We start from the raw sequence: 13243 nt of genomic DNA, 5'->3' as shown, positions 1-13243 counted from the left end.
GTTTGTGCACAGTAAGATTCCACAAACAGCAATCAGACTTAACAGATTAATCCAGGCTTTTTTTGGTGGTGTTAGTTAAAGCATGAGTGTTGGTCCCACTGCACCAGGAGATCTCCCCTGTGGACAGGATGTGGAGTTGTTGAGCTCTCCTGAGCTGAGAGTGGAGCTGATTGAGCTGTCGGGCCTGCAGTGTACCTTGAAGAACCGCTGTCTGGGATCTTTCCTCTTAATTCACTGACTCCCAGCTGAAGTTGTTGCTGCAGTTAAATAGCTAACTTTGAATATCAATCCCAATTTAACCTTTGGAGCAAAATCTGCAGCTTTAAATCAGCTGTAAAAGAGAAAGAAAATTCATGCTAATGCATTTGGGGAGGGCAAACAAAGCTGGAGAATACGCAATAAACAGGTGAATATTGGGAGGGGTAGAAAAAGTGAGAGACCTCGGAGTCCATGTCCACAGGTCCCTGAAGGTGGCGGGACAGGTGGATCAGGTGGTAAAGAAAGCATATATTTATCAGAACTCACCATACACCAGCACATTCACACTAGGGAGAGGCCATTCACCTGTACGGAGTGTGGGAAGGGATTCACTCAGTTATCCAGCCTGCTGAGACATGAACAAACTCACACTGAGGGGAGGCCATTCAGCTGCTCCGAGTGTGGGAAAAGATTCGCCCATTCAAACAACCTTGTGAGACACCAGCAGGTTCACACTGGAGAGAAGTTGTTCAGCTGCTCCGAGTGTGGCAAGAGATTTACTCAGTCATCCCACCTACAGACACATCAACAAATTCACACTGCCGAGTGGTCTTTTAAATGCCCAGACTGCAAGAAGTGCTTTAAAATTCCAGTGAACTGGTGTCCCATCAACGTGTTCACACTGACGAGAGACCGTTCAGGTGCTCTCACTGCGGGACTGGGTTCAGGTGGTCATCTCAACTCGCTGTACACCAGCGAGTTCACACTGGAGAGAGGCCGTTCACCAGCTCCAAGTGTGGGAAGGGATTCACTCAGTCGCTAACCTGCTGAGACACCAGCGAGTTCACAATTAACAAGTGATTGGATTTTGCTGTGAATCACATCCAGGTCTGAACCATGTTCATTGGGGTCTGTTTCTGTGGATGTTAATAAACTCCAGCCCAGTTATAGGGGTTTATATTCTGTATAACAATCAGGTTTGTGTTAAACACATGGTGTATTAAGTCTTTTTTAATATTTCAAACACAAATTAGTTCCTTTTGAACATAGGAACATGTCTCAGGACATTGGGGCAGCAATGAACAAACTCAGGGGAATATTGGATACTGAGTCAAAACAACATTATATTCTTTCACCATGCGACCTATCTCAGAATTCTCTCATCAAACAGACCATCAACATGAGAGGAATTGACATTTTAAGTCATTCCAAGAGGAAATCAGAGGCTGTAATTATCCAGGGATGTTGTTCTGAAATTTACACTACCTCCCACTGTCACCAAAGCTGGCAATAGACAGCTCATTGTTCTAATTGTGTTGTAGCCTCTGTCCCAGATGTTGTTCAATATAGATTTAATGTTCAGAGAAAGGGGTGAGACTGGATGGTCAAAACCGCTCACAGGCTATGGAGGGTGATGTTGACTTGAATGTGCCAAAAACAATGTTCTTCATAGGCACCAATACTTTATCCCCAGTATTAGTCACTTTGGTCGGTGTTGTCCACCTGATAGGACAGGATGTGTCCTCATGTGTCTGGTTGTATGGGTGCGGGTGTATCCCTGAGTGTGGAAGTGTGTGTAAATGTGTGGGTGTGGAGAGGTTGTCTGAGTGTGTGTGAGACAGACAGAGAATGTGTGTGTGGTTGTCTGTGCTGCTTCTCATTAGCTATAACACAAACCTTCCTCTCCAAGCAGACAACATGGCTCCTGAGAATCCCATCCAGTGATGTGAATGGTACGATTCGGAGATTCTTCATCCAGGGTGAAACCACAGGCTGACCGTGTGCTGTGTAAAACCTGACATCTATACAACCAGGCCCCACTTCTCCAGGAACAATGTGAAGTGTCTGCTGCTTTCCAGATCCATTCCTTTCCCCTCACTATTATCCTCAGATAGTTCACAAATTCCTTGTGTACAACATCCTCCAACATGCCTATGGTTTCCACTTTAAATATTTCCATTGGTCTTTTTCACAGAGAGCAATGGGTTTGCTGCTTTCACAGGAATCAGTTCTGAAATACTGTCCCTCTGATCATTAGGCTCCCTGGAGTAATATACTGATCCAGATCTTCCCACCTAACACAAATCCATATCCCCATCTAAGTTCCAGATTTTAATGTGATTGTCTAATATAGAAAACATATATCATTTAACCCATTTAAACCTGATTCAGCACACCCCCTCCACACATACTACAAGAGGTTGTCTTTGAGATCAGTTGTTCCTTTGTAATCTGGGTTGTTCTGAATGATGACAATATGAACCTTCTTCCTAACCTGTCATAACCCTTGAAAGGGGGGAATGCGTCATTAACAAATATATGCTTCAAGTTAGTAATTCTGCTTAGTCTGACAGACATAATTAATTTAGGACTAACAGAAGGATTAGGGTATGGTCAAATGGACAGATGTCCAACGGGGACATAAGGGGACTTCTTGCTAATGTCGGGATTACAAGGTTAGACATTATTTTTACATTCATTTTTTTAACAATTTGCTGATTTTTGATGGAAAGAGAGACAGTGAGAAGGAGCTAGAAAGCCAAGGAGGTCAGAGGAAGTGCACTTGTGGTGTGGGGTGGGAGGGGAATAACAGAGGAACCAGGTATGGGTGCAGACCATTTTTACAGAGGCATGAATGTAAAGGAGCGAAATTATAAACAAGGGCACATGGTTCATTCTGTAATCATGATCAATGCTGTAATGTCTACAAAATACTCCAAACGTACGGGAGAAACTTGTATCGATGAGGTGTCTTTGGGGCTCTCCTGTATCCCCATATTTGTCGTTAGTGTTGCTTTTCCATCACACAGCTGACTCATGCCGAGTGTCTAAGATACTCCACAACACCCGTCTGTTGGTTCATTCACTGAAACCACGGACTCTCCTTGTTGTAACGGTGACATTCCCTGTCTGCCCGGTTATTTCTTGAAGTCAGTCAGCCCTTGAATTGTTTGTACATTGTTTCATCATGTCCCACCCAGCTGGCCACCAGTGCAGAGGCATTGGAGGAGGACGGTTTGGACAATGTTGTTAGAGGCTGCAGACAGGCCGAGAAGGACAATGAGGGAGTTTTCCTTTGTCACATTCACATCGGGTGTCATTGGTGACTTTGGGAAGAGCTATTTCGATAACGTGACAGGGACAGAGATCTTATTGGAGGGATTTAAACATGGAGTTCTGGGAAATGTGGACATGGATTTGGGAGGTGATCAGGACTTTGGAGAGTGAAAGGAGGTTGGAGCTGGAGCGGGAGTTTAATAGGATAGTGGGGTCAAGTGTTGGTTTTATTGAGGACAAGTGATGATGGCAGATTTGAAGGAGAGATGGGCAGTACCAGGAGAGAGAGAACCGTTAATATCAGTGAACATGGGGAAATTGGGTGATCAGCAGTTTAGCGAGAATAGGGTTGATGGAAAAGGAGGTGGGTCTCATGGACAAAGTGAGCTCTGAGAGGGCAGGAAGGGGAGATGGGAGAGAAACTGGAGAAAGATGTGGGTTCAGAATTCGGACATGGGGGGTCTTTAGAGACAGTTTGTCCTGGTGGGCTAGTGGAAGGGAGGGAAGCAGCAGAGGCAGCTGATCGGATTGTCTCAATCTTAGTGACAAAGAAGCTCCATGAGCTCCTCACACTTGTTGCTGGAGGTGAGGATGGAGGAGACAGGGGAGAGGGAGAGCCCTTCGAAAGGAACTAATGTCTTAGGGATAGTAAAAAGATTCAACATCATCTATTTAATAGAAAGCTTAATGATTTTATTTTCATCCAGAATATTAACACCTATAACTGGGCTGGAGTTTACTAACATCAGCAGAAACAGACCCCAGTGAAACATGGTTCAGTTGCAAAACTCAATCACTGTAGTTACTCGTGAACCTCCTGGTGTCTCAGCAGGTTGCATGACTGAGTGAATCCTTTCCCACACTCGGAGCAGGTGAAAGGTCTCTCCCCAGTGTGAACTCGCTGGTGTTTCAGGAGGTTGGATGAATGAGTAAATCCCATCCCACACACGGAGCAGGTGAAAGGCCTCTCCCCAGTGTGAACTCGCTGGTGTGAAATAAGATTAGCTGATCGCCTGAACCCAGTCCCACAGTGAGAGCATCTGAACGGTCTCTCCTCAGTGTGAACACGTTGATGGGACACCAGGTCCCGGAACTTTTATAGCACTTCCTGCAGTCTGGACATTGAAAAGGTCTCTCCTCACTGTGAACTCGCAGGTGCGTCAACAGATGGGATGAATCAGTGAATCCCTTCCCACATTCTGAACAGGTGAAATGCCTCTCTCCAGTGTGACCATGCTGGTGTCTCAGCAGGTTGGATGACTGAGTGAATCGCTTCCCACACTTGGAACAGATAAATGGCTTCTCCCCAGTGTGAATTCGTTGGTGCACAGTGAGATGAGATGATCGCCTGAACCCAGTCCCACAGTGAGAGCAGCTGAACAGTCTCTCGTCAGTGTGAACACATTGATGGGACATCAGTTCCCAGGAAATTTTGTAGCACTTCCAACAGTCCAAGCATTTAAAAGGTCTCTCGTCAGTGTGAACTCGCTGGTGTTTCAGTAGGTAGGATGAACGAGTGAATCCCTTCCCACACTCGGAGCAGATGAACGGTCTCTCTGCTGTTTGACTGCACCGATGTCTTTCCATGTAATTGAATCCCTTCCCACAGTCCCCACATTTCCACGGTTTCTCCCTGTTGGGACTACATTTATGTCCTGCCAGGTTAGATGATTGGCTGAAGCCTTGTCAACACACACAACACGTGTACGGTTTCTCCCCACTGTGAACGGTGCTTTTTCCTTCCATGTTCAAAATCCGATGATATTCAGGCTACGATAAACTGTGCAACTCCATCAGATCCTGATGTGATGTTTGGTTTCAGTTTTCTGACTGCAAATCCTCCCCTTCTAATATCCTGTGGAATTGATTTAAAACAGAAAGAGGGAGTGACAGAGAACCCACAAAAACACAAAGGCAGGTTGTGAAACTGAGCTGAATGAATCTGGGAATTTGTGGGGCCGGCACGAGGAAAAAGTGACCACGAAAGATGCTGGATTGTCACAAAAACTCAACTGGTTCACTAAGGTCCACCAGAGAAAAGACCTTCTACACAGTCTGTGCCCATAAATTCCAAACTTGTGCCTGAACACTAAGGTCTAGGTCATAGGAGCAGGAGTCCTAACACTGACTCCTGGGGAAATCCACTTTCAACCTTCCTCCATTCTGAAAAATCATTACTCTCTGTTTCCAGTCACGCAGTTAATTTTGTACCCATGTTGCTGCTGCCCATTTTGTTCTGTGAGCTATAACTTTGCTCACAAGTCTGTTATGTGGCACTTTACCTAATGCCATTTGGAAGACCATGTACACCACATTAACAGCATTACCCTCATCAACCACACTGTTAACTCTTGAAAAACCTTAAGCAAGTTAGTTTAACATGATTTTTCCTTAACAAACTTGTGCTGGCTTTCCTGAATTAGCCCACATTTGCTTAAGTGACTATTAAATTTTGCCCAGAATTATCACTCGCAAGGCTAAACTGACTGGTCTGGTAGTTGCTGGGCTTATCATTACACCCTTTTTGAACAAAGGTGTATGATTTGCAATTCTCCTGTCCTCTGTCACCACTCATGGGTCTGAAGAAGATTGGAATAATATGGTCAGTGCCTCCACAATTTCCACTCTGAATTCCCTCAGTATCCTTGGATACATCTCATCCAATCCTGGTGCCTTGTCAACTTTATCAGACAGCCTATATACCTTCTCCTTATCAATATTAAACACCACAAGTATTTGAACTACCTCCTCTTTAACCATGACCTGTGCAGCATCATCTTCTTTGGTAAAGACAGATGCCAAATATTCATCTATACCTCATCCATGCCCCCTGTCCCAATGGGTAAATCACCTTTTTCTAAATCCCTAATCAGTCCCTTTTTCCTTTTACCACCCTGTTACTAGGTATAAGCCAGAGAAAGCATTTTGATTTCCTTCCATGTTATCTGCCAGTCTCTCCTCATACTCTCTCTTTGCTTCTCTTACTTTCTTTTTCCAATTTCTCTCTGAATATTCTTTCTTTATCCTGTCTCTCGGTTGTATTAGCCACCTGATATCTCTGTTAGCAGACTTATTCATCTTCATCTTAATCTCTTCTCTTATTTAGTGAGCTGTGGATATGTTAGCCATACCTTCCTCATTTGTAAGAATATGTCATTACTATGTCTGATCTATTTCCTCTTTAAGGCAGCCCATTCCTCAATTACAGTTTCTCCTGCCAACCTTTGATTCCACTTTACTGGGTCAGATCCATTCTCACTCTATTGAAGTTGGCTTTCCCCAGTTAATTATTCTTTCTCCTACAAGTAACCTTTGCCCACAGACAGACAGGCCAACTGTTTACCTTCCAGATTTAAAGGCCGATGATATTCAGGTCTTCACGAATCGAGTGACTCTGCCAGATCTGAATTGATGTCTGATTTGAGTTTCCCATCTGTCAACCCTCCACTTCTAAGATCCAGTATCAGAAATTTACAAAAACACTAACCGTCAGTCCAAGATAGAAATTGAGAAGAGACAAACATTTCTCTTGGTTTGAGTTTGCTGCGTGTAAATCCTCACATTCTAACCCCCTGGAAAAGGAGTTTCCAAAATCCATCCCTGTCAGTCCAGGATAGAAATTCACAATATCCTCTCCTCCTGCTACCTGGACCAGGGTGGCCGCGCATGCGCCCTGCTGCACATTGCCCCTGTGAAGATGGCGGTTGTTAACTCGGGCCTGTCTCCGAGAGGAGACGCGGGTCAGAATTGTCCCCTCTCCATTCGGTGTAACCGCAGGATCGGTAGCTTCTTATTCAAGATTTCAGACCTTCACAGGGTCTTCATGAAGCCTCCCCGCCCACTCCGCCGCTTCCATCCCTCCCCACTCACCGGCTCCTTTTACTCGCCTGTGTTCGCCATTTCTCAGCGTCTTCGACCAGCTCCAGGTACAGATGGTACTGCGCATGCTCCAATCAGAGATCGCAATGCGCATGTACCAGTCACTGTCAGCTACTGCGCCTGCGCGAGGATCGCCTGACGTGAGCATACAGCACATTCTGCCCCCCTCTGAATCCTGGGTAAACATACCGCCATTGAAAGGCCTTTTCTGATAAGATAATTATGTTTTATGATCCGATGATGATTGGCGCCATAGGGCCAATATATAAAATTATTAATATTGATATGGCAACCATAGTGCACGGCCCATCCACCATAGTTCTGTCCTGGGTGTGATTAACAACAGATCAAACCCTGACAGTTAGATCTGAACTCACTGGAGTCTCAGCAGTGGCGCAGACAAGTGACTTTTCTCCCCATATTCTGACGACTGAAACTCTGTCTTGTCAGTTGGAATGTAGCAATTGTGGATCTAATCCTTTGACCTTCTAAAACTGGAGTGTTAGTTGGTGGGCAGTGAGCAAAGGGTTGCACACATGAGGTATCTGAATGGTCTCCCACAGGTATGACTGTGCTGCTGTGTCAGAAAATGGAATAACGAGGTGAATCCATTTCCACATTCAGCTGGTGTGATTTCATGGTGTGATTTTGCAACATAAGTGTTCAGCTCACACTGGGATCTCAAACCCTTCTGAGAATGAGCCGTATATTCTCAACCACAGTTAGAGCAAGGTGGTGCTGTAAATCTGCAATAAAAAAAAACAAAATATTGGAATTTTCAGCAGATCTGGCAGTGTCTGTGGAGAGTGAAAGATGTATTTAAATTTCAGGGCTGTGACTTTCCATCAGAACTGCATTGCATCAGTGAGCAGACTTGAAAACTTAGCTCTATTTCTCAATTCACAGATTCTTCTGGATGTGCTGAGTATTTCCATGATTTTCTGCTTTTATCTCTGATTGAAGAAGTTGCATATGAATTGTGCATTAGATTTATTGATGACTAATGTATATTTATTCTCAACCATCTACAAGTGGAAAACTCTTCCACTTGTCTACCTTGTCAACCCCTTTCATTATCTTAAAGGCCTTAGTCAAGTCATCCCTCACTTTCTTTTCCAGAGAAAAACTTTTCAATCTGTTAAATCTTTGTGAATTTGACACATTTTCCAATTCTGGCATCATTCCAGTAAATCTTTTTTGCACCATCCCCAGTGATTCACTCCTTCCTATAATATGGAGACAGAGCTAATCTGAGCATCAAAGTCACATTGTCCCAAATTCCTGTATGTTGTAAGGATCATTATGGCAGTGGGAGAGCGGACTGTGGTTTTAAGCTGTTATTCACCATCCCCTGTTTCAGCCATTCTCCCATTAGCATAAAATAAGATTAGATGAAATGAGCAGATCTAATGAGCTGGTCTGTGACATTATGAATCAATTACAAAGTTGTCTCTCAGCCTTACAGTGAAGCGGAGGGTATTTTTCATTCTAAATTTGCTAATTATACCATTAAGAATACCTGTCAGAGAATGACTAGATTCCATCATGGGGCCAGTGTAAAGCTCATTTAACATGATTACCAAGCAGTGAAGAGGTGAATTTGTAATTCACATGCACCTTGTTTGTGCATTTCCCAGATTAATAGTTGCACTGAGTCTGTTGTTCTCCATCTTGATATGTTCAAGATGGAAATCCATAAATATTTGGGCACTAAGGGATATGGTGATAGGATGGGAAAGTGGAGTTGAGCTGGAAGAACATTTAATGGTGGAGCAGGCTCAAGGGGCCTTTTGGTCCAACCCTGCTCCTATTTCTTCTGTTCTTATGAACATCACTGTGAATCATTTCCATTCAAGCACAGCAGATGCAGCAGCACCCATCCACCTCCTCCCTTCCCACATTCCAGGGCCCCAAACACTTTCCAAGGGGCACAGTGATTTACTGGTACTTCTTGCTATTCAGTATTGTCTATTCACTGACCACAGCGCGGTTTTCTCTACATTGAGGAGATTAAATCCCAATTGGGTAACTGCTTTGTGGAACATCACCTTTCAGTCTGCAAGTGTGTTCCTGAGGTTCTGGTCATTTACCAGTTTATTCTCCACCCACTCCCACTCTGACCTCGGCCTCCTGCACTGTTCCAATGAAGCTCAATGGAAGCTCGAGGAACAGCAGCCCATCTTTCATTGGACACTTTACATCCTTCTGGACTCAACATTCATTTTGACAATTTCAGATCATAACCACTGCTCCCATTTTTTCTGACAGTAGGTGCTGCTAATGGTTCTTCTTTTACCATTTATCCCTCCTCTGGGCCTGTCTGTTGTTTCTCCACTTGTCCCATTAGTTTATTTCCTTGTCTCATTATAACCCAATGCTGCCTTGCACCATCATCCCCTTTGTCATTTAATCATGAGTTCAGGCTCGGACAAGGGGGATCTTTAGAGATAGTTTATCCCGGTGGGCTAGGGAAAGGGAGGGAAGCAGCAGAGGCAGCTGATCAGATTGTCTCAATCTTAGTGACAAAGAAGCTCCGTGAGCTCCTCACACTTGTTGCTGGAGGTGAGGATGGAGGAGACAGGGGAGAGGGAGAGCCCTTCAAAAGGAACTAACTGGTGCTAGAAATATCAAAACGACTCAACTGTTCATCACAAAGCTGATTTATTCCAATTTTATACAGAATTTGTAACTGGGCTGGAGTTTACTAACATCAAAAAGGTACTAACTTGTTAAAAATAGTAAAAAGGTTCAACGCATTGTGTTTAACACAATGCTGATTTATTTGACTTTTATCGAAGTGGGCTGGAGTTTATTAGTGTCTACAGAAACACACTATAATGAACATACTTCAGTCCTGAATGTTATTAAGAGCAAAGTCCCATCACGACAGTTACTTGTGAACTTGCTGGTGTCTCAGCCGGTGGGATGACCGACTGAATCCCTTCCCACATTCGGAGCAGGTAAATGGCCTCTCTCCGGTGTGAACTCTCTGGTGTCTCAGCAGGCTGGATGACTGACTGAATCCCTTCCCACATTCGGAGCAGGTAAATGGCCTCTCTCCAGTGTGAATTCTCTGGTGTCTTAGCCGGTTGGATGACCAACTGAATCCCTTCCCACATTCAGAGCAGGTAAATGGCCTCTCTCCAGTGTGAACTCTCTGGTGCAGCAGCAGGTCGGATGACTGACTGAATCCCTTCGCACATTCGGAGCAGGTAAATGGCCTCTCTCCAGTGTGAACTCTCTGGTGTCTCAGCAGGCCGGATGACTGACTGAATCCCTTCCCACATTCGGAGCAGGTAAATGGCCTCTCTCCAGTGTGAACTCTCTGGTGCAGCAGCAGGTTGGATGACTGAATGAATCCCTTCCCACATTCGGAACAGGTGAATGGCCTCTCTCCAGTGTGAACTCTCTGGTGCAGCAGCAGCCTGGATGACTGAGTGAATCCCTTCCCACACCTGGAACAGGTGAACGGTCTCTCTCCAGTGTGGACTCGCTGGTGTGCGATGAGTTCAGATGATCGTCTAAACGCAGTCCCACAGTGAGAGCACCTGAACGGTCTCTCATCAGTGTGAACACGTTGATGGGACTTTAGTTCCACAGAACTTTTGAAGCATGTCTCACACTGTGGGCATTTAAAAGGTCTCTCATCTGTGTTAACTCGCTGTTGTCCCATGAGGTTGGCTAATTGAGTGAATCCCTTCCCACGCTCAGAGCAAGTGAATGGTTTCTCCCCAGTGTGAGTGCACCAATGAGTTCCCAGTTCCAATGGGGATTTGAATCTCTTCCCACAGTCCCCACATTTCCATGGTTTCTCTCCATTGTGACTGCATTTATGCTCCGTCAGGTCAGATGATCGGCTGAAGCCTCGTCCACACACAGAACACGTGTACGGTGTCTCCCCACTGTGAACGGTGCTTTTTCCTTCCATGTTCAAAATCTGAAGATACTCAGTTTAAGATGAATTAGGCGACTCCATCAGATCCTGATGTGATGTTTAGTTTCAGTTTCCCAACTGCAAATCCTCCCCTTCTAATCCCCTGTGAAATTGATTTAAAACAGAAAAAGGGAGTGAGAGAGAACCCACAAAAACACAAAGGCAGGTTGTGAAATTGAGCTGAATGAATCTGGGAATTTGTGGGGCCGGCACTGGGAAAAAAGTGACCATGAAAACTGCTGGATCGTGATAAAAACCCAACTGGTTCACTAATGTCCATCAGGGGAGGGAACCTGCCACCCGGTCTGGTCCTACACAAGACTCTGGCCTCCATAAGTACATACGAAATAGGAACAAGAGAAGTCCTAACACCCCATCGAGCCTGCTCCACCATTCAATACAATCGTGGCTGAATTTGGGTTTCAACTCCACTTTCCCACCCACTTCCCATATCCCGCGACTCCCTGAGAGATCGAAAATCTCTCCATCTCAGCCGGAAATATATTCAATGATGGAGCATCCAGAACTCGCTGGGCTGGAGAACTCAATGTGACAGAGAGAGTAAGAGAGAGAGGAGTGGGAGAGACAGAGAGAGAAGGTTACTAAACAAAGCACAGGATGTCAATAAACAGAATTCAAGTGCATGGGATTGGTGTAATATCCTGTTATAGATTGAGAATTGGTGAACAGACAGAAAACAGAGAGTCGGAATAAATGTCTCATTCTCAGGATGACAGGCAGTTATTTGTGGGATACTGCAAGGAATAGTGCTTGGCCAACAGCCATTCACAAACTATACAAATGATTTTAAGGCACTCATTTAAGCAGCACCTAAATTTTCACATTCTCATCCTTGTTTTCCTCCAGGGTTGTGATCATTCTTATCTCTGTAACCTCCTCCAGCCTCACAATCCCCCCGAGATATCTGCTCTTCTCAAAATCGAGAATTACTGATTTTAATAATTCCATCACTGGTTGCCATTCTGTCAGTTTCCAAGACTCTGGAATTCCCTCCCTAAACCTCTCCGCCTCTCTACCTCATTTGCATCCTTTAAGATATTCCTTCAGACCGAGCTCTTTGACCAAATTATTGGCCACCTGCCCGAGTATCTCCTTGGTTTCTAACATTTCTGTGAAATGTCTTGGTAAACTATATAACAATAAGTGTGTGATATAAACACAAATTGTTGTTGATTTGGAGATATATCAATGTCCCTTCCTCATCGCTGGGTGAATAACCTGTAGCTCCTTACCTACCAGCATTGTGCAAGCATCTTCACCACATGGACTTAATTAGTAATGGGTTGAAAGGTTATGGGGTGAGGGAGGGAAATTGGAGTTGAGGCCAAAATGAGATCAGCCATGATTGTAATGAATGGCGGGGCAGGCTCGAGGGGCTGAATTGCCCACTCCTGCTCCTAGTTCTTATGTTCAAGGATCCATGGACATGCACACCAAGGGTCTGTACTTCCCGGGTCCTACCATTCATCATGTACTCCTTGCCTAGTTAGTCCTCCCAAAATGCATCACCTCACATGTTTTGGGATTAAATTCCATTTTCCAGTGTTCTGCCCATCTGACCAGCCCGTCTATATTGTCCTGTAGTCTAAGGGTTTCCTCCTCGCTAGTTACCACACTAGTGATTTTTTTGTGTTACCGGTGAACTTACTGATCATACCTCCTACATTCATGTCTACATCATTAATGTCCACTTAAAACAACAAGGGACCCAGCACCCAACCCTGCAGTACGCCACTGGACACAGGCTTCCAGTCACAAAAACAACCTTTGGCCATCACCCTCTGCCTCCTGACACTGAGCTAATTCTGGATCCAATTTGCCAAATTTCCCTGGATCACATGGGCTCTTACCTTCTGGACCTGTTTCCCATGCCAGACCTTGTCAAAAGCCTTAGAGAATTCCATGTGGACTACATCAATTGAACTACCCTCATCTACACACCTCGTCACCTCCTCGAAAAATTCAATCAAATTTGTTCGACATGATCTCTGACTGACAAAGCCATGCTGACTATCCTTGATTAATTCTTGCCTCTCCACGTGGGGATTAATTCTGTCCCTCAGAACGTTTCCAAAAGTTTCCCTACCACTGATGTTGGACTCACTGGCCTATTAGCTCCCTGGTTTATCCCTACCATTCTTCTTTAATAATGGC

The 13243-nt window shown here is 44.7% G+C and overlaps 1 protein-coding gene across 1 annotated transcript; it reads right to left on the bottom strand.

Annotated features, from left to right (window-relative positions):
• Positions 1 to 4057: 4057 nt before the first annotated feature.
• Positions 4058 to 10807, bottom strand: LOC144697999 (uncharacterized). Its single transcript, XM_078569945.1, has 3 exons — positions 10037 to 10807; positions 4472 to 4587; positions 4058 to 4304 (listed from the first exon to the last, which is right to left on the bottom strand). The coding sequence occupies exons 1-3, from the start codon at positions 10805 to 10807 to the stop codon at positions 4058 to 4060; spliced, it is 1134 nt and encodes a 377-aa protein (XP_078426071.1).
• Between the last annotated feature and the right edge of the window lie 2436 nt (positions 10808 to 13243).

Source organism: Cetorhinus maximus, chromosome 23 (genome assembly GCF_964194155.1).
Source record: "Cetorhinus maximus chromosome 23, sCetMax3.hap1.1, whole genome shotgun sequence".
In the NCBI taxonomy this organism is placed as follows: domain Eukaryota; kingdom Metazoa; phylum Chordata; class Chondrichthyes; order Lamniformes; family Cetorhinidae; genus Cetorhinus; species Cetorhinus maximus.
This window is presented reverse-complemented; position numbering and strand designations above follow the sequence as displayed.

Coding starts and splice junctions, on each gene's coding strand:
- LOC144697999 (XM_078569945.1), bottom strand. CDS start 10,807: ATGGGACAACAGCGAGTTAACACAGATGAGAGACCTTTTAAATGCCCA. Junction 4,588..10,036: donor ACCGGCTGAGACACCAGCAA/GTTCACAAGTAA, acceptor TCATCTCATCTC/ACTGTGCACCAACGAATTCA. Junction 4,305..4,471: donor CATGGTCACACTGGAGAGAG/GCATTTCACCTG, acceptor CACTGAGGAGAG/ACCGTTCAGATGCTCTCACT.